Source organism: Tinamus guttatus, unplaced genomic scaffold, assembly GCF_059628265.1.
Source record: "Tinamus guttatus ecotype Peru unplaced genomic scaffold, ASM5962826v1 Tinamus_guttatus_pri_ptg000166l, whole genome shotgun sequence".
Taxonomy (NCBI): domain Eukaryota; kingdom Metazoa; phylum Chordata; class Aves; order Tinamiformes; family Tinamidae; genus Tinamus; species Tinamus guttatus.
The window spans coordinates 312,178-333,032 of record NW_028288700.1 but is presented as its reverse complement, the minus strand read 5'-3'; the positions used below and the strand labels follow the sequence as shown (position 1 = coordinate 333,032).

Below are 20,855 nucleotides of genomic sequence, written 5' to 3'. Positions count from 1 at the left end.
CGCGGAGCCGGCGCCCTGGCGGAGGCCGGTGCTCCCGCAGCGGGGAGCAGCGCCCGGTGCCGGGCAGAGTCACCCAGGCACCGGCCCTGGCGCCGGCACCGCGCGCGGATGCTGGGGAATGATCCTTGAGGGGTCCCTGCCTACCCCAGGCCTTCGGCATTGCGGGATTGGGTCACCGGGTGCCACCCCTGCCCCACCGGACACAAGGTCGGAGACCCAAAAGCCATGAGTGCAGTGAGTGCTGGGCCGCAGGGGGACCCGGGGGGTATTTTGGTCAGCATGGTCCCTGGGCTTTGCTTTCTGGGAACTGCTTAATCAACAACAAGTTACGCAATGGGTGCAAGAACCACTCACAGCTCTGCACTGACCCCTGGCCTAGATCCCTGCCAGACACGGGGGGCAGGTGGGTTCGGCTGGGGGTGAACTGGGGGCTCACAGGGGGCCTGTGTGATGCTGGTTGATTCTCAGCAGTCCTGGCAGATCCCGGTTTAATCCCTTTGGGGAGATGTTGCTCCTCAGCTGGGAAAGGAGAGATGAGCAGTGCATCATTCTCCCTCTTTGCCCCAAACCCTGTCGTGCTGTGCCCCAGCCCTGGCTCTTCAGAGCTAGCAGGAAGGAGGAATCCAGCAAGGTGATGTGCCTGTTTCTCTTTCCTGTGTGCGTGGTACTGCACGGTCGCTGAGAGGCGGAACTCACACTGAGACTCACACAGGCCCCCGGTTCCTTGCTGCTGTCACCAGGCCGGTGCTGGACCGCGTGCCAGCTCAGGATCCCCCCAGCCTCCTGCACTTGGAAACAGTGTCAGACACAGGGAGCTCCACGGGGTAAAGGAAGGAGCTCTCCCACCTTGTGGGGAATTTAACCTGCCCGGAGCAGGTGAATAGCACCGAGCATCTGCAGAAGTGTGTGTGTGCTGCAGAGGACACATGCACACACGTTCCTGGGTATATACACGCACCCTGACATGGGCAGGTGGTTCTTGCTGACATACATGTGTTTTGCATGTGAAGATGAGTGGTGCACCCGCTCTGCCGCTGAAGTGGGCTCATGTGCAGGGCTGGGATTCCTCCTGCTGTTGTCCTGCATTGGTTGACCGCCTGTGCATGCAGGTGCATGAGCAAACACACCGCCGCTGCTCCCATGCCGGGGTGTGGGAGGAATCACTGCATGCAGAGCCCTGCCGCAGCGCAGGCTGCGCTGGCTGTGTGCTGCCTGCAGCCAGAGCTCACCGGCCCCGTGGGAGCTGTGCTCCGGGCCAGGTTGTGCCCATTCTTTCCTCCCTATTGACATTCCTGGGCTATTCTGGGAGCTGCCAGCAGGCCCAGCCAGCTGAGGACTTTGCCCCTTGCATTATGGTTGCATCATCCCCAGTGGGTACTTTTTCCCAGACAGCCCACTCTGTTTACCTGTCACCTCTGCTTGACCAGAGTCAGGAACTCTGTGTGGTCGAGACCTTGAATTCAGTGCCACATGGCACAGCGGGCATGAGACATGGCCCATGGGCCAGCTGACTGCTGCACTCGGTGATCCTTGCGCTGGCACAAGAGCGCTGGGCTCTCCCACTGCCTCTCCAACCACCTTTGGGAGTTTTCCACAGCACCTTGCTCAGTGTTCAGGCTGTGCCCTGCTGGGAACACAGTACCTGGGACTCAGACTTTGAGGAACTTTGTCAGGGTGCTGTGACATTGCCTCTCAGTGAGCCCTCTGTATAGGCAAAGGTGCATCCTAATCTGGGGTAGAAGCCCGTGGCCCTTTCCTGGCCCTGTCCAGCTCCGTCCTGAGCTGGGGCTGGATTAAGCATTGCCAAGGGTTAGGCTGAGATCCCCAAGCTCATAAAATGCAAGAGGTGACAAAAGCCCAGAGATGTGAACAGGCCCCAGGGATCTGCAGGTGCATTTTGGGAGCAGATTCCCCCAGCTGCTGCTGGGTCCCAGTGTGAGAGAAATTAGACTCGGCTTGGGGGGCGATAGTGGCTGGGAAGTGGCTCACAGACCGGGATGGGGCAGAGAGGGAGCTGGCGCAGGGCAGGCCAGGAGGCTCACGGCAAAGAGGGGAGCCCGGATTCTCCCCCAGGCTGCTTTGGCGCCTGTCCTCCCCCAGCCGGGCAGGATTTGTCCCCAGGTCCTGCTCCCTATAGATTTAGGGCCCCACAGAAGAGCTCGGGGTCAAACTGCGCCCAGCCGGGCTAGGGACACGATGGGAGCATCCAGCCGGACCCTTGCGCCCCCCACGCGGGACAGCGGGGCCCACGGGCTGGGATGGAACGGGGCGCCGCCACCTCGGGACTCTGCGCGGTCCCTCGTGGGGACCCCACGGCCTCGCACGGGGCCCCGCGCGCCCCGTTACTCCCTCGAGAAGGCAGAGCGCCGCCCGCCCCCCCGCGGGGAGGGGGGGGCTAATCCCGGTAATCCCCCGCCCCGGCCCTCGACGGGACGGGACGGGCAGGTGAGCCGGCCAATGGCGGGGGGGCGCCGGGCCCGCCCCCGGCCGCAGGTGCCCAAAGCGGGCGGGAGGCTCCGCGCCACTCCCGTCCCGTCCCGTCCCGACCCGCTCCTGCCCGTCGGTGCCGATGGCGGCGCGAGGCGCGGGCCCGTGGCTGCTGCTGGCGGCGCTGCTGCTGCTGCGCGCGGCGGCGGAGCCGGGGCCGCGGTGCCCGTCGTGCGCGGCGGGCGCGGAGCGGCGGCTGCTGGAGGAGGCGGCCAAGCGGCAGCTGCTGGACAAGCTGCGGCTCCGCGAGCGGCCGCGGCTCGCGCACGCCGTGCCCCGCGCCGCGCTGGCCCGCGCCCTGCGGCGCCTGCAGGCGGCCGGGCCCCGCCGCGGCCCCGAGCGCGACGAGCGGGGCTACGAGATCATCAGCTTCGCGGAGCCAGGTGGGCGCGGGCGGCCGGGCCGGGCAGGGCGGCGCCGCCGCCGGGTTTCCCTCCGCTCCCGGTGGCCGGGACCCGCCTTGGGAAGGGTCCTGCGGGCTGGCAGCGCCGCGGCCCCCTCCACCGGCTGCCCTCGCAGGGCACGAGGGTGCAGGGAGCCGCTCCGTCTGGAATTAAGGCACTGGATGGTGCACCCGCTCTGCTGCTGAAGTGGGCTCGTGTGTAGGGGTTCCTCCTGCCCTTGTCCTGCATTGGTTGATGACGCTGCTGCGCTTTTGAGTGTTGCTATTCCTGACCCATTCCTGAAGAATGGGGGAGCCTCAGGCTCCCCATAGTGGGATGGGAGGCTGCATGGGCTGTTTCCCTGGAAGCCTGGTAGCCACTTGCAGCCTCCTGTACAGAGCAGGCAATGGGCCAGTTGAGAGCAGCCCCCCCTGCCCCATTTGTTGCCCCTTCCCTCAGGCAGAGGGGAACAGCAGCCCTGGGGAGGCAGATGGGAAGGATGGGGGGAGCTGGGTCTGTCCTGGGAAGCAGCAGGAGGGGACACCCCTGTGTGCAGGTGCCAGTGCAGTCCCCTGCGGCGTTTGCCTCATTTTCCCTCTCCTTCCTTAGAGCCCATGTCACCCTCTGGCACCAGGCTGCGCTTCCAGTTCAGCGGAATGCAGGACCAGGACATTCACATCCTGCAGGCCCAGCTCTGGCTCTACCTTCGAGTTCCCCGAGACCTGGCAGCCAACCTCACCCTGAGTGTCTTTCTTGCTGGTGGGGAAGGCAGCTTGGCCAGGGGCAATCGCACGCTGCTGAGCAAGAGGCGACTGAGCGCCAAGGGCAGCGGCTGGTGGACCTTCTCCCTCATGCCTGCCCTGCAGAGCTTCTTTGAGGGAGACAACAGGACCCTGCAGCTGGAACTGGAAAGCCTTGTGGGCAGGGGCCATAGCCTGGCCGTGATCAACGCTAGTCGGTCCCACCAGCCGTTCCTCGTGGCTGAGGCAAAGGTGCAGGAGCCGGGACACCATGTAGCCAAGCGCAGCCTCCGCTGCAGCCAGAACTCGAACCTCTGCTGCCGCAAGGACTATTACGTGGACTTCCGAGACATCGGCTGGAACGATTGGATCATTAAGCCTGAGGGCTACCAGATAAACTACTGTGTGGGCCAGTGCCCTCTGCATGTGGCGGGCAGCCCTGGGATGGCCTCTTCCTTCCATACAGCCGTCTTCAACCTCGTCAAAGCCAACAACATCCAGGCATCGGGGCACTCCTGCTGCGTGCCCACGCGGCGCCGTCCGCTCTCGGTCCTCTACTTCGACCGCAACAGCAACATTGTCAAGACTGACATCCCTGACATGATTGTTGATGCCTGTGGCTGTAGCTAGAGATGGGGGAGCAGTGTTGGGACCTCCTGCCTTCCCCAGGACTGGCTTTCTGGGCACTTGGGATCAGGGGAAGCTTCTCCCTTGAGTTGGATTGTGGTGCGACAGACCCGTGTGGGCAGCTTGGGGGTGGCGGGGGGTGAAGGGGACTTGGGCATCATCTCGGAGCTGGGAGCTGTGGGGACACGTGGGCCAGAGCAAGGCCACCTTGCACCGCCTGGGTCTGAGCTGGGGGCAGTTGGTGGTCGGGACATCTCCGCCCTGATGCAGCGTTCCTGGCGTGTGGAACTGACCCACACTTCTGGGAGATGCCCTCCCTCTGTGCGTGGACTGGAGTAAGGAGGGACCTGTCCTGCTCATGTTCAGGGTGTCTGGTGGCAGCCTGAGAGCAGAGCAGAGTGCAGTGGGGTGGAGAAAAGGGTGGGTTTTCTCCAAGCAGGAAAATGGGGCAGCAAAGAGCAGACCTGCTTCTCTTCTGCAATAAATCTTGCACCAAATGTGGGCTATAGTAGAGGATGGTCGGACTGAGGCACAAATACCAGATCTGAAAGGTGAGAAGAGGGGAGACTGTCGGGAACCCCTGAAATGCAGTGACTAGACCCAGTCCCGGATCCCAGAAGGACACAAAGGTGTTGCTTCCTGACCAGGTTTCTTCCTGTGTCCCCTTTCATTCCCGGGGATTTGTGTACCTTTCCTGCACCCCTTGGGGGTCTTCCAGCCCAGTGCCTCCTCATGGGAGGCTGGAGTCGGACTTTGCCTTAGACTATACTAAAGGTGCACTTTTATTTGCAACTTTTCTTTTGCAACTGCTACTATTTTTTGTGGAGGTTTCTGCAGCTGTTTGGACTCCCTGGTGCTCCATCCTGTCTGCCCATCTTTCTATGGAAGATCCCACTCTGCCTTTGCTTTCCTGGTACTGGTGAATGCAGTGCGCCCACAGGGACTGTGCTTTTAACTTATTTTAATACTTTGGTGCAGCTTCCCCAGTAAATGGGTGGAAACACGACATCTAGGCTCTGACTGCTTTCTTCTGGCACCGCCTGCATGAAGAAGTGGGAAAATGGTCCTACGTGGCCAGAAGGTTCTGGAGGTAGAGCAGAAACAGGGGCTGTGGGGCCTGTGGCAGCACCGCTGTGCTGGGGATGCATCTGCCAGGCTTGCTGGGGTTCCCCAGCCGTGTACCCCTCAAAGCTCTGGGTGAGCAGAGCTGTGCAGGGGCCTCTTGCCCATGTGAGCCTGGTATGGGGATAGGGCATGAGCATCGAAGGAGCCGGTTCCTGGCCTGAAGGGGCTGTTGGCCACGTGGCTGAGCCCCGAGGGGAGCTCCAAGCGGCCCCGCTCTGGGAATGTTGGCCCCAAGCGATAAGCCATGGCCAGTGCCTGGATCCTGCGACCCTGCTGCAAACCCCCCTGCTCCCGGGCACCCTTCACCTCCCGGCCCAGCCCCAGAGCCTGATGCTGGGGGTGCATTTACAGAGGGGCACAGGGTGATGCCATCTGCTCATCCCTCCAGGATCCCGCACGGCCAGCACAGGGCCTGGTTGTGCAAATACTCGCTCAAAGCTCAGCTTAGCGCCGCTTTATCTGGGAGCAGCCCCGCTCGCAGCTTGGCCCCACGCGGCGCCCTGGGCAAAGGGCAGCTTTCCCCAGCTGGCTGCAGGCCCCGCTGGCCGAGGGGGCAACCACAGCCCCGTGCCCAAAAATAGCTCTGCCAGCAGGAGAAACTGGCTGCACCTGCGGGATGCTCTGGCCTTCCGGGACCTCCTGCAGCCCCAACACGTCTGGGATCTCCTGCAGGGGCCCCTGTGGGTGTCTATAGCCCCCACGGGGTGTCTATGTGCTGCTATAGGTGCCAAGGGAGGCAGCGTGCAGCTCACATGAGCACATGGGGGTCGTGCGCGAAAAAAGCCGCAGCACCTGAGCTCTGTCCCTGTCCTGGCTGTTCTAGCCAGCGTGACCGGCACGGGGGACGTTCTGCGAAGACGCCCGATGCCTCCTCTTTTCCCCGGCCAGCGCTTTGCTGTGGCAGTGGCCGTGGGGAGGGGGCTGTGCGCAGGTGTGTGCCTGGCGCGCTGACTCACTGGCACACTGACACACTGACCCACCAGCCCGGAGCAGCGCAGCCTGGGGGGACTGCTTAATCCTTAATCTGCAGGATCATCTGGCCCTGCTTTGAGCTGCTTTAACTTTCTTAAACTGAAGGCCAAGATTAGCCTTGGGGGTGGGAGGCTGCAGCGGGGCTGGTGGAGCCCCAGGGAGTAGGGGCTGCCCGGGGCTGCTCCCACCCGGGGGGCTCCAAGCCCAGGACCTGCTCTGGGTGGCTCCGTGTGTCCCCTGGGGGACTCACAAGGCAGGGGAGGAGCAGGGCAGGGCTGGCCCATGCAGAGCCCAGCGCTGGCGGGGACCTTTCCTGGCAGCTTGGCCAGGGTCACACTTGGCTCAGGAGTAAATCTGTGCTGAGCTGCTTATGTGTGTTACAAAACTTGCGTGCAGGAAACGCTCTCACCTGCGGCCCTCACCTTGGGGCTGGTGCTGTGGGGCTGGACCCACTGCAGCAGCTCAGGGACTCCCTGGGGGCCCAGCCAGTGGTTCCCCCTTCACACCAGGGATAGAGGAGGCCGTGCAGGACCTCCGTGATGAACACGGACACCCCCGTTTGTCCCTCACTGGCTCCTGCTGCTGTGACCAGCAGGAGAAGCAGGTGCTTCCAGGCCAGGATGGTGGAAGGGAAACTGAGGCAAGAAACTTTTGCAGACAGGTTGAGGTGACCTGAACTCATCCTGCAGTTCACATGTTGTGCCCTTCTCTGGAGGGGCCCTCTGGTCAGCAGAGGGCATTTCCCAGGGCTTGGGCCGCACGGGAAAGCTGCTCCGTGGCGCTCCGGGCCGAGCGTGCGGCGACAGGTAGGGCACAGGGGGTCAGGCTGATGCCGGGGAAGGCAGAGCGCTGCGGCTCGGGTAATCCCGCTAAGAGGCTCGAGTGTGGCCCGATTCACCTCCGTCTTTCACCTTCTCTGCGAGACCTTCCAGGCTTGCGCTGGAGCAGGCAGCAGGACAGGGCTGGCTGCAGCTCGGAACAGCACCAGGGCCGGGAGAAAACGGCTTTACCCGCCCGGGCGAGCGCACGCAGCGTTCCTCTGAGCAGGCTCTTAGCTCCTCAGCGTCCCCTGGGGAAAGCCCCTTGCTTTGCCTTGTGCAAGAGGAGCTGGGGCAGGGGCAGAGGGGAACTGGGTCCCAGGGGCATGAGTGGGTCTCGGGGGCACTTCAGCATCAGTGTCTCCCCCATTGCTGGCACCAGCGCACGCTGTCACGTTCTGGCCAGGAGCGGGTGGGCAAAGGCCACTTTCCCTGAAATAGCTGCTTGCACCTCGGGCCGGCCTGGCCCTTCCCCTGCATTTGGTCACTGTGGCAACCCACCGGTACGATGGGGACTGACCTTCGGTGTGAAAAGCAAACAGTGAAACAGGGCAAAGAAGGGCTGCCCAGGTGAGAAATTCATTTCCCTCTTCGCTTCCCCCCCGCCAGTTCCTGGAGTTCCCAGGCCCCATTTCCAGCTTTCGCTTAGGCACTGGCGCTCTTCCTGCCTCCCTCTGCTGTGCGGGCCTTGTCCTTGACCCGCGTCCCCTCCCTGCGCAATAGGACCTGGCTCCCTGCACGCACAGGCTGGTCCCGTGGTGGGCACAGGAGCCGGCTGCCCCATCCACCCCGGCCTGGGGGAAGCCCTTTGGGGAAGGGGGCTTGGCCGTCTGCTCCCCGCGCTGCTGCAGCTGCCGCGATCTGGGAATTGTCGGTTCTGTGACGCAGACGTCGAGTGGGACTTGGCTTGGCCTGGTGGGAGTGTGCGGATGTGGTGGTGGTGGCACAACCAGCTGCATGTGAGGGAAAAGGGCCCTCAAGATGCTCTCAGGTGCCCAGGGAGTGTTCTCAGGTGTCACCAGGACTTAGGGGTGATTGCAAACAGCTGAGTGCGGGACAGGAGCTCCACACCCCAGGGGCTGGGGCTGCATGGGGGCGGCTGGCAGAGCTGATGGGTGCAGCCAGGAGGGGACACGGCCAGGCCGGTTTGAGAGCGGGGAGGAAGCTGTCAGAGCCACAGACCCTGCGCTGAGCAGGGAGATGCCCAGAAGGCCCATGGGGGCCGTGCCAGGAGGATTGCTGGGCACCTGGGCACATGTGTGTGGCAGGGGGGTAGGTGGCATCCTGCAGGAGCGCTCTCCTCTCCCGAGGGGCTGCCGTGAGCCCTGCCGTGCTGGGGGCCGCGTTGGCAGGCAGGGGACAGAGCTCCCCGGGCCTGTGCCAGGGGCTTGGGGATCTGCCCCTCCACCGGGAGCTGAGCCCGAACCAGAACCCCCGGTGCCCCGTGGCCTTTCCCCGGGTGAAGTGGAGGGACCTGCGACCCCGCGGCCACCAGGGGGCGCGACCCGCCGAGCGCGGGGGCCCCGGCGTCCGGGCCGCGCCGTCGGGGAGCGCGGGGGGAGCCGCGTGCGGCCCCGCGGAGCGCGGAGTTTCCCGGCGGTTTCTGTCGCGCCTCCAAAGCCCCGAGCAGCCCTGCCCGGGCGGGCAGGTCCCCACGCAGCGGCCCCTGGACGGTGTCACTGAGCCTGTGTCACCCTGCAGCACCTGCGTCTCCCCGTTCCCTCTGGAGGCCCTTTGCATCTCTCAGCCCTCCGGGATGCTGCAACAGGCGAAGCAGGGGGTCCCAACCTGGTGGCCGCTGCTCCCTGTCCCTCGGCAGGGGAGTCAACTTCTGCAGGGCATCTCCTGCGGTCCTGTATGTGCGCTGTGCACACGCCTGTGCTGCACGTGGGCAAGCTCACAGGGATGTGCTACACGCACAATCGAGGTGTGCAGGAGCATCCGTGTGTGCAAGCAGAAATGCATGTGTGTTTATGCTTCTGTGCACGCATGCACACACATGCACATGTGCAGGGCTCCGTGCCTGCCATGTGTACACGTATGTGCCCTGCGTACGCACATGCACTAGTCCCACTTGTGAGCATATGTCGGTGCACAAGTTCTTTGTGAGTGTGTGTGAGCACCGTGTGCGTGTGCACAGCGGCGTGCAGGCTGCGCGTGTGCCCGGTCCTGTGCGTGTGCACGGGTGAACGCGTGCACACCCCTGTCTGGACACGCACCCGCGCGTGCAGGGAGCGCGCGTGTCCCGCGCGTGTGCAGGGCCGTCGCGTGCGCGCGCGTGCAGGATCCAGCCCGGGTTTTCGGAGTGGCTGGAGCCGGTCGCGTTCCCGGTCGGGGTCTCCGTCCCGAGCGCGCTCGGCGCCGCCGCCGCCGCCCAAGTTGGCGGAGCGGGTCCCGCCGCCCGGCGGTTCCGCGAGTTTTGCCGGGACGCGCCGCCCCCGCGGGGCTCCGGCAACTTTCTCTGGGCGCCCGGGGCGGAGCGGGAGAGGGGCCGGGGCAGGACGGGCGCTGCCGGAGAAGCGCGGGGGGCGCCGCGCCGTCCCGTCCCGCCCCGAGCGCCGGCGTCCCCCTGGATGTGCCGCTTCTCGTTGGGACCGAGTCGCCGCCGGGAACCGGGTCAGCACCGAGCCGCGGGAGCCGCCCGCGTCGCCCGGGGCCGCTCGGAGGTAGGAGCCGCGGGGCCGTCGGGCGGGTCGGGGTCGCGGGCAGGAGCCGGGGGAGTCCCGCGCGCTGGCGGGGGCGCCGGTCCCGCCGGCGGGGCCGAGCCGCGCCGGGGCCGCCCCGTCGGCGCCGCGGGACGTCGGGCGCCGGGCCGGGGCCCGCGCCGGGGCCGCTGCGGAGAGCCCTGGCGCGGAACCGCCGCCGTCCCGCGCCGTGGGTGGGCTGCGGAGCGCCGGGCGCAGCCCCGCGCCGCCGGCGGGGGCCGGGCTGCTGCCGCCCGCCCGCGGCGGCTCCGCGGGGGCGTTGGACGGGGCGCAGCCCCGGCGGGACGGGACGTCGCTGTCCCCCCGCCCCGGCCGCAGCGCCCGGTGCTGCCCGTGGCGCAGGACGGTCCCGGGTGCTGGAGACGCTGTTACCGAGTCGTGGCAATAGCGCAGCCGCTGCTCCTGCGCCCTCCTGCCTTGGGCCTGTTGCGGCTGCGTGGGGCCTGGCCCGCTGCCCCGGGACCACCTTGCCCCACTGCCCCTCAAGGCCAGGGGGAGCTGGCCCAGGCGGGGGGGCCCTGCAGCCCCCAGCCAAGCGCTGAGTCTCTGAGGCTCCGATTCCTCCAGTGCTAGCGGCCTGGGCCTGGTCCTGGCAGGGAATGGGATTCGCTGTTGGGATGATGTCCCTGCTCTCACCAAGGCCCTGCAGCAGCAGCCAACTGGGCCCCGTGGGAGCCGTGTGCTTGGGGCAAGGCCCCGCACACCCCAAAGAGCTTCCCCGACCCTGTGCAGGGTCTCACTGCACCCTGGCTCTCCAGCTCTTCCAGAGGGCTCCTTGGGGCTGCGTTTCTGCCCTCCCCACCTGGGACATGGTTGCAGCTGCTGTGGAGGCATCATGTGTTAGGGAAAGCCTCTGATTTGAGTGGGGAGGCAGAGCTGCTCTTTCAGGTTGTTTGTGGAGTACCTTGGTTCCCTTCCTGCGTTGGTTTCGAGCGTCTCTCTGTCCTCCTGCGTGCTTGCACAAGGAGAACTGCTGCGCTTTAATGCTCGGAGGGATGTGGCTGGCATTGGGGTAGGGGGTCGGTGGTGGAGTTCATTCCCGAGACCTTCTGCAGCAGTGACCAGCTCTGGCCTTGCTGGCAGAGGGCTCCAGGTGTAGAGGACATCCTGGCTCCTGGGGTCTGACTAGGACGGCTGCCAGGGAGCCCCAGACCTGGTCCAAGCCCCCAGCGAGCTGGGGGAGCCGGGAGTCTGAAGTGTCTCTCTGGAGAGTGGATTATCCTCGCTGCTGTCAGGGGGCCCTGGGCAAGGCCTGCTCGCACATGAGAGGTTCAGGTGGCCCTATAGATGCCACAGGGCACTGTGGTGCTGCCCCTTTCCTGTGCGGATAGAGAGGCTGGTGGCTGAGGCCTGAGCAAGGCGGCGCTGCCAGGGCTGGGACACAAGAAGATGCTCCAGCTCTGGGCGAGGGGGGACTGTGCCTGGCTCCAGAAGAGAGCTGGGGCAGCAGGATCCCCAGACACCTGGGTCCTGCCCTCCTCGTGCTCTGTCAAAACCTGCAGTGAAGGTAGGAAGTGAAGTGAAGCAGCTGAACAAGGTTTATTCAGACCTAGGAACACTTTACCCCGTGTGGCGGGGCCTGCTTTCTGCTAGCTGCTGTCTCCAGCTAGGATAGAGGCTATTTCAGCGGGGACAGGAGGAGGCAAAGTCACCCAATACCCTCTTTGTGCCCTTGTGGGTTTTTGAATGGTCATTTTTTTGTTAATTTTTCTTTGCCTAATGTTGGCTGGTTTGGTCCATGCCTTCCCTTGAGCCTGTCCCCAGCAAACAGTCAGGATACCTGCAGCCAAAAAAGGTCTTTGAGGGGAAGGGGGTTCTGCTGGAAATCGGGGCCCTCGGGCAAATCCATGCAAAACCTCCCAATGTCTTTCCCAAGTTCCCCAGCATCCCAACCCCTCTTGGGAGACCGGTGCTCACCAAGCACGTCAAGCTGCCCAGCTCCTGCCACGTGTGTGCACTGGCTCCCGGTTGTGCTTGGGAGCAGGTTGGGTCCTCTGGACGTCCGCTCATCACTGTGTCACTAGTTGCTTGGGGTTCATCTCTCCCCCACATCCCAGGGTCTTTTCCATCACACTCCTAGACGAGCACACAATCAGGAGCAGGTTGGGAGATGAAGGTTGCCAGATCCTCACAGTTTGAGTGACACTTGGTGTTTCTCTTCTCTTGAGTGAAGGTTTTTCCTGCTGGGGTTGGAGCTTGCTGAGCTGGGAGGATCTCCCGAGGAGCAGGGAAATTTCCGTCTGCGGCAGTGAGTCAGCGCAGACACCTTGTGACGTGTTGGGGCAGCCCGAGGAGCAGCGGCTGTTGAGCTCCAGCTTGGAGGGACCTCTGCAGCTCCGGGCCCTGAGCGTGGAGAGGGGGCGGTGGGTGGGCTGGGGAGGCTCCGCGCTCAGCACGGCGCTGGCAGAGCCGACCGGCCCCCGGTCCCTATGGAATAGGCTTCCCCGAGCCGTTCTAGCACCGTGGGCCTGTGCACGCTGCTTGCACACGCGTGCATCCTCATGCATGCACACAGGTGCACATGTGTATGTGAGCACACGCTATGCCTGCTTGGCGTTTTGGAGTCCCTCTGTCCACGTGCCTCAGTTTCCCTTTGCTCCTGGTGTTTAGCAATCCTGGTGACGTGGTGCATAGCGAGGGTCCCCAGAGTGGGGACCTGGTGATGGCTGAGGGGTTCTTTTACGGAAACGCTCCCTGGAATATGGCAATATTCCTGTCCCTCCTCTCCCTTACCGCATAAGTGCCCCCAAATCCTTACAGCACATCAAACCCCTTCAGAAGCTGCAGAATAACAAGGGGAACAGCTGATAAAATAGCAGCCATTGAGTGGGAACAAGCAGCAAAAACACAGAGTCAGGTTTCAGCCCGCCGCATCCGGGTCCAAGCCTGGGGGAAGGGGGGCCCAGATGTGGTGCAGCCCCACATCCAACCTCCCCCCGGCTCCTGGGCTGCGAGCCCTGGTGGCCCTGGTGGCCCTGGTCCCTGAGGTGGCTCCAAGGGCTGGGGCTGCAGCGAGCAGGGGATGGAACAGGTCTCCAGGCAAGCAGGAGGAATGCAGGGGCCTGTGCCAACGGCCTCCAAAAGTGGCAGATACTTTGGGAGAGACCAAAGTGCTCCAGCAGGAAGGGGGTTTGCTGGATGGGGGTGGGGGGACACCCCTCCTGCCTCTCAGCAGATAGAGGGGTTCTCTTGTACAAAAGTAGGAGCAACTTTCGCTTCCTGAGTGCCCCATCAATAGTGCCATGCTTGTTCCACTGCCCAGCGTTGTCACGAGACAGGCAGTTCCACAGATACCAACCAAATAATACTGAAGGGCTCGGTATTGTGTTTTTAATGTTTTAAGCGCTGCTGACATCCCTGCCAGGTCCTGCGCATCCTCCTGCGGGCGGGAGCTCCTGGGATGGGAAGAGGCTCCGTGTGAATTGCCCTGGCCACAGAGGACGTTGCAGCTCGCACCTTCTGTGCCCGGGGAGTGCAGCGTGTCCTGCTGCTTTTGGGGGTGCCCCCCCTGCAGCCCATACATGTGTTAATGTGGGAGGTGACATCCCGGTGCCAGGGGAAGGAGCTGTGCCCGGCAGGGGCTCCTGCAGCAGTGACTCAGAGCTGGGCGTTTATGGGTCCCACATGTTCAGTTTTGCTGTTTCCCTCCAGCACCGGGAGGGGAAGGGGGAAGTATAAAAATTCCTATAGCAGCTGCTGCTCCGTCTGCACCCCCTTTGCCCCCACCCCAAAACCTCGTCTCCACCCAGACCCCGCTCCGATGTGGGCAGGGGCCAGGGAAGTGGCTTTATGGAGCAATTTGCAGGGGTAGCGCATGCTGGCGGCCAAAGCAAACAACACGCGAGCCCGCGACAATTGCCTGCCGGCCCCGGGACCACCTATCAAGCGCCCGCGCTCCGGCTCGGCTTCCCGACGGGCTCGGCCTGCGCGCGGGGCCGGCGCTCCCTGCCCGGTGCCGCTGCGGGTCCGGACGGTTCTGACGTGGGCGCAGGGTTGTCCGGACGGTCCCGACGCCGGTTCTGCTGCTGCAGGGTGGGCGGCTGCGAGGGCGCTCGCAAAGGGCAGAGAAGGGTTTGGGCATGGGGTGGGGAATGAGGATGAGTTAGTTACATTAATGAAGGAAAAAAACGGGGCTGGATAGGGAGGTAGGAAGGCAGAATGGAGCAGAGGATGTTCCGAATCTATCCGGGCATGGATATCTCTGCTCCCTGACCTCTACACACATCCTTCCCCCAGAGCTGCTCCTGTGTCTGTCTCGTGTTTCCAGGCAAGGGACCACCTTGGAATGGCTGGGAGCCCACACCAGCATGGGATCATGGCCCTGAATTGTCCCTTTTCAGACCCTCTCAACCCGAAGCAATGCGCTTTGTGGCAGCCGCGGTCCCTGGGCAGATTAGTTTCCCCTAGCGGGGAGCCTGGATGTGCGGAAAGGCCTGGTCCGACGGCGCCGTCGGATGCGCGGAGAGGCAGCCGGGAGGGAGCTCCGCACGGGAGCCGTGGTGGGGACGGAGCTGGGAGAGCAGGGGGAGATGGGGAGCAGCCCCCACTGTGCGGCCGGGCCTGGACTTGAGCCCGGGGTGACTTGTGGAGGATCCATTTGCTGTTGGGAGCCTTTTCCCGTCCCCAAAGGGACCCTGGTGCCTGGGCCGGGGGCTCAGGGGGGATCTCGGGGGCCTTTTCCCGTCCCCAAAGGGACCCTGGTGCCTGAGCTGGGGGCTCAGGGGGGATCTCGGGGGCCTTTTCCCGTCCCCAAAGGGACCCTGGTGCCTGGGCCGGGGGCTCAGGGGGGATCTCAGCACCGGGGAGGAGGCTGGTGCCGCCGGACAGACCTGCCCCGGGGTGCACGGGACACCTTGACCTCGGGCTGGCGCCCGCGCGGGGCAGCGCGGGCTCTACCCTGCCTTGCCCGTCGTGGCCGCGGCTCAGCCTGGCCATTCCCATTCCTGGAGCTGCTCTGGCCGTGGCCCCGCTGCACCAGCGCAGGAGCGGGGGCCGTGAGTCACAGCAGGGTTTTCCCTAAGGCCCCGTGGGGTTAAACCAATTGGGCATCTCGCTGACCCCGGGGTCACAACGTGGCCAGGGAGGGGACAGCAGGATGGCCGTGGCCAAAGCCCACCTTGGTGGGGGATACCCAGCCCCTCATCCTGGGTCGGGAAGAGCCTCCTAACGCAGCTCCCCAGCCCGGCCCCTGCTGCAGCCCAGCGCTCCGTCTGCCTCCCTGCCCTGGCCCTCCTCGTTCCCACATCGGGGCAGGGATGGGAGTTCCTGGGGCTGCATCACGCAGTGCCCCCGACCGCTGCTCCTGCAGCTCCCAGCCTGCGTTCGCACACGCGTGTGAGCGAACACGTGGGCAGGCGTGCGCGCAACCATGCGTGCCCACGCGCACACACGTGCGCGAGCACATACAGGTGAGCACAACTCCCCCTCCAAGGAGCGCGTCCCGGTGCACGGGCGCACGCAGACACATGCGTCCCGACTTGCGCTCCCGCTCGCAGAACCGCCGATGCCCCCACGCATGCAAACGCAGGGCCCTCCCCCAGGCCCCCCACGCTGGGGGCCGTGCTAGGCGGCTTGATGGATTGTGCCACACACAGCTCGGCGCTGCTGGTCTATCGGCCGGGATCTCGGCCGCGCGGGCTAATCCAGCCCTGACATCACATTCCTCCGCAGTGGGACTCCGGGGCTGTTAACCCTGCTGGGGCCGGGCCCGAGCGGGACAGGAGGCGCTGGGGGGCACGGAGGGCCCTGCCCCACACGCGCTGCCCGGGTGCATCCCGCTGCCTGCGGGCCCGGCCGGGCGGCAGCGCGCGGGCAGCGGCGGGCACAGCCCCGCGCGCTCCTCTTGCCGCCGTCCCTCCTAACGGGTGTCCCCGTCCGCTCCTCGCTCTGCTCCAGCTCTCTCCCTGCTTCCCCGGCTCCTTTGTCTGCTGGCGCAGGTATCCCGGCTCCTCGTGCCGGGCGGACGCCCGCAGCCTCCTGCGCCCGCTCCCTTTTGCCCCGTTCCCGTCTCCTTCGTCTCCCCCTGCCAGTTTCCCAGTGTCCTCAGGAAACTGGAGCCAGATGACAGATTTCAGGCGCGTTTGCAGGAAATAAAAGGCGAGGAGCCTGGGGGATGGCCGGTCCCGACCCCCTCCCGCGCGGCGTTTTTGCGTCTCGAGCCAGCCCGGCTTCAACTGCTCCTGCCGCTGGCTGCGCTCCTTGTTTTCTTGGCAGGGAGGAGGAGGAATGTGTTTCAGTTTGAGTTTCTTGGCAGGAGGAGACCTAGGGAAGATTCTCCTCAATCCCGGCTGCGCCTGGCTCTCAAATTTATGCCCATAGGCTGCGACTTGGGTGGGCCGCGGCGGTGTGCGGCAGGCGGGGGAGGCAGGCGCTGGCGGGGGGAGCCGCGGGCCGGTTCCCATTGGCTCCGCGCGGCCCCCGGTCCCCTCCGGTTGCCTGGGCCTGGGGAGCCCCCGCAGCCCCCGCGTCCTGCAGCCGGGGGCCCGGCGGGGTTTCCCTTTTGCAGCCATGCTCCGCAGGGCAGCGCGGGATGGGGCAGAGGCACCGCGGCCGTCGTGCGCTGCCGAGCTGCCCGAGAACCCGACCGGCGCCGGACCGGGCGGCCAAAGTCCCCCCGCTTCCCAAGTGCGGGAAGGAGGGGATGACTTGGCGCAGCGGGACCCTGAGCGGGGAGGCCGTGGCCGCACCGAACTGCCCGCGGGGTTGCATGGTGCGAGCTGGACGGGGCCGCAGGGGACGCCGCTTGCAGGTGCTGAGACGGTGCACCGGGCCTGGCAGCCGCAGGACTCGAGCCACGTGCCCGCGCGCTCGCCGCACGTGTCGGCACGCCGCGCGCCCGCGTGCAGCCCGCGCTCCGTGCTGCGTGCGCGGGCCGTTTTCGTGATGCCCTTTCGTGTGTTTGCACATGTGGTGGTGAGCGCGGCGGGCTGAGGGTGGCTGCAGTCGAGGGGACAGCAGAAAGGCTATAAACACATTAACCCTGTTCCTAGAAGGGGTAGCTGCCCCACATGATGTCCCTGACTTCTCTGGGACCCGGGAGCAGGGTGAGGGAGGCCCTTCTGTGTCCCCAGCTGTACAAGCGAGGAGCTAAGGGGTCCCCGGGGCTCCTGCCGCTTCCCCCTCGCCAATCACAGGAGCCCCAGAGGTGCCAGGTGGGACCCACAGCGCTTGTACCCCGAGACCTTTGGGGCTGTGCAGGCGGCAGTGCAGGGATACGGTCCTACGGGTGTGCAGGAGTGTGTAGGTGTGTGTGCACGTGTGTCTGCATAGGTGCACATGCACACGTGTGTGTGTGCCTGTTTATGTGTACGAATCTGTGCAGGTGTTAAGTCTATGCGTGTGTGTACATGTGCATCTACCCGCACACGCGTGTGTCTGTGCTGGTTCACCTGTGTGGGCGGCCTGTGTAGTCTTTGCTCATGTGTGCACATGCCTGCGTGTATCTGTGTGCATGTGTGTGCGTCTGCCTGCACGGATCTGTGTGTGTGTGTGTGTGTGTGCATCTGCCTGCACGGATCTGTGCGTGTGTGTGCGTCTGCCTGCACGGATCTGTGCGTGTGTGTGTGTGTGTGTCTGCCTGCACGGATCTATGTGTGTGTGTGTGTGCGTCTGCCTGCACGGATCTGTGTGTGTGTGTGTGTGTGCATCTGCCTGCACGGATCTGTGTGTGTGTGTGTGTGTGTGTGCGTCTGCCTGCACGGATCTGTGTGTGTGTGTGTGTGTGTGCGTCTGCCTGCACGGATCTATGTGTGTGTGTGTGTCTGCCTGCATGGATCTATGTGTGTGTGTGTGTGTGTGTGCATCTGCCTGCACGGATCTATGTGTGTGTGTGTGTGCGTCTGCCTGCACAGATCTGTGTGTGTGTGTGCGTCTGCCTGCACGGATCTGTGTGTGTGTGTGTGTGTGTGTGCGTCTGCCTGCACGGATCTGTGTGTGTGTGTGTGTGTGCGTCTGCCTGCACGGATCTATGTGTGTGTGTGTGTGTGTCTGCCTGCACGGATCTATGTGTGTGTGTGTGCGTCTGCCTGCACGGATCTGTGTGTGTGTGTGTGTGTGTGTGCGTCTGCCTGCACGGATCTGTGTGTGTGTGTGTGTGCGTCTGCCTGCACAGATCTGTGTGTGTGTGTGTGTGTGTGCATCTGCCTGCACGGATCTATGTGTGTGTGTGTGTGTGTCTGCCTGCACGGATCTATGTGTGTGTGTGTGCGTCTGCCTGCACGGATCTGTGTGTGTGTGTGTGTGTGTGTGCGTCTGCCTGCACGGATCTGTGTGTGTGTGTGTGTGCGTCTGCCTGCACAGATCTGTGTGTGTGTGTGTGTGTGTGCATCTGCCTGCACGGATCTGTGTGTGTGTGTGTGTGCGTCTGCCTGCACAGATCTGTGTGTGTGTGTGTGTGTGTGCGTCTGCCTGCACGGATCTATGTGTGTGTGTGTGCGTCTGCTTGCACGGATCTATGTGTGTGTGTGTGCGCGTCTGCCTGCACGGATCTGTGTGTGTGTGTGTGTGCATCTGCCTGCACGGATCTGTGTGTGTGTGTGTGTGTGTGCATCTGCCTGCACGGATCTGTGTGTGTGTGTGTGTGTGCATCTGCCTGCACGGATCTGTGTGTGTGTGTGCGCGTCTGCCTGCACGGATCTGTGTGTGTGTGTGTGTGCATCTGCCTGCACGGATCTGTGTGTGTGTGTGTGTGCATCTGCCTGCACGGATCTATGTGTGTGTGTGCGTCTGCCTGCACGGATCTGTGTGTGTGTGTGTGTGCGTCTGCCTGCACGGATCTATGTGTGTGTGTGTGTGCGTCTGCCTGCACGGATCTATGTGTGTGTGTGTGCGTCTGCCTGCACGGATCTGTGTGTGTGTGTGTGTGTGCGTCTGCCTGCACGGATCTATGTGTGTGTGTGTGTGTGCGTCTGCCTGCACGGATCTATGTGTGTGTGTGTGTGTGTGCGTCTGCCTGCACGGATCTATGTGTGTGTGCGTGTGCATCTGCCTGCACGGATCTGTGTGTGTGTGTGCATCTGCCTGCACGGATCTATGTGTGTGTGTGTGTGTGCGTCTGCCTGCACGGATCTGTGTGTGTGTGTGTGTGTGCGTCTGCCTGCACGGATCTATGTGTGTGTGTGTGTGTGCGTCTGCCTGCACGGATCTATGTGTGTGTGTGTGTGCGTCTGCCTGCACGGATCTGTGTGTGTGTGTGTGTGCGTCTGCCTGCACAGATCTGTGCGTGTGTGTGTGTGTGCATCTGCCTGCACGGATCTGTGCGTGTGTGTGTGTGCATCTGCCTGCACGGATCTATGTGTGTGTGTGTGTGTGTCTGCCTGCACGGATCTGTGTGTGTGTGTGTGCATCTGCCTGCACAGATCTGTGTGTGTGTGTGTGTGTGCATCTGCCTGCACGGATCTGTGCGTGTGTGTGTGTGCATCTGCCTGCACGGATCTATGTGTGTGTGTGTGTGTGTCTGCCTGCACGGATCTGTGCGTGTGTGTGTGTGCATCTGCCTGCACGCCCCCGCAGATGTGCAAACATTCGTGCGTCTTGGCGTGTGCACCGGCAAACCGGTATGTGAGTGGAAAGGCCGTGTTCTGCAATTGACTCCAAACTGAGAAACTTTTGGGAGGAATCTGACGCTCCGTCCATGTCAGGTGCTGCGACAGGGGGGCTTTCCCTGGACCCCCCATCTCCCTGCTGGGAGGCCCAGGGTCGGCCTTGCTCCCGTTCCTTGCTCTTCCTCCTCGTGTCTCTCTCTTCCCAGCCTCCAGCCTTGCACCTTCCCGGGTGCTCCATCCCCCTTTGGCTGCCCCGCCGCCCCCCCCGGCCCATTCTTCCCGGCTGACACTCTCACAAAGCCCCTAGACAGGCTTTCAAAGGGGCAACTCATGCGGAAGAATCACTGCCCCCCTCACCTCCCGTGCTCCAAATGCAGCCAGGCGCTTTCCCAGCGGAGCGAGGGGCTCCCCCGCACCGCCCCGGCGGTTGATTTGGGGTGATTCGCTCCGTTCCTCAAAGCGGGAGGCTGGGGACGTGGGAGGCCTGGGCTCAGCGCACGCTGCTCTCCCGCATCCCTTGCTCCTCTCGGAGCCGCTCTCCCTCTTGCAGGCGCTCGGGATGGGATGGGGTTTGGGGCGCTGGGGATGGGAGCGGAGGTGGGAACCGGGACCTGGCTGCAGGTGCTGGGGCCGCCTTGGAAGTGCGGCCGTGGGCAGGACCAGGCGGAGCCGTGGAAGGGAGACGCCAGGCCGGGACTCCCGGGCCGGGCTGAGCCCCGTGGGCAGGGGTGGGATGTGAGCGTGGGACAGGGCAGGGCTTTGACCCGCGGGCAAGGCGGGAACCCGCGAGCAAGGCAGGGCTGGGTGCGACCTGCGGGCCTGGCAGGGACCCACGCACAGGGCAGAGCCGGTGCCAGCCCCATCCCTCGGCCGAGAGCGGCTCTGTCCCTGTGCCCGCGCGCCGGACCCTCTTGCTGAGGCAGGACCCTCTTCGCGGGGCACCGGGTGGCAGCGCCTGGGGCTGCTGGTGGCCCCGCAGCGGCAGCGCCGCCCGTGCCACCGCGCTGGAGGTGGCCACGCCGCTGGCACTGCCGCGGGGACGGCAGAGCCCCCGGCCCCGTGCGGGCAGCGCCGGGGCCCGGGGGCAGCCAACAGCTCCGTTCCGATTCCTCCAGTGCCCGGGACCCCCCGTGTTAACGACCCCACGGGGGGACGAGGCCACCCGTTGTCACCCGCCCCGCCGGGCCCGTGCCCGGGGCTGGGCTGCGGCGCCCCCTCCTGGCCACGGGCCGCAGCCGCTGGCGGGGAACCCACCGGAGCGATGAGTTTGCCGGGTCTCTGCCCGGCCCGGGCTGGGGAGGATGCAGCAGGAGGTGGCTGGGCCCGGGAGAGGTTCCCTGGAATGCGGCGTGTTCCCACCTTTCTCTTCCTCAGACTGGCTCCTGCCTGGGGACCTGTGGCTGCCTCTCTGCAAGGACCAGATGTGCCCCTGAGCCTGGCCAGGCCCTGCTGTGTC

At 64.5% G+C, this 20,855-nt stretch overlaps 1 protein-coding gene across 1 annotated transcript; it reads left to right on the top strand.

The window, feature by feature from the left end:
- The first annotated feature begins 2,569 nt into the window (after positions 1–2,569).
- Positions 2,570–4,247, top strand: LOC104576313 (inhibin beta C chain-like). The gene is made up of 2 exons (XM_088522791.1): positions 2,570–2,870; positions 3,480–4,247. Exons 1-2 carry the CDS (start codon positions 2,570–2,572, stop codon positions 4,238–4,240), a joined length of 1,062 nt encoding a protein of 353 aa, XP_088378917.1. The 3' UTR covers positions 4,241–4,247.
- The last annotated feature ends 16,608 nt before the right edge of the window (positions 4,248–20,855 follow it).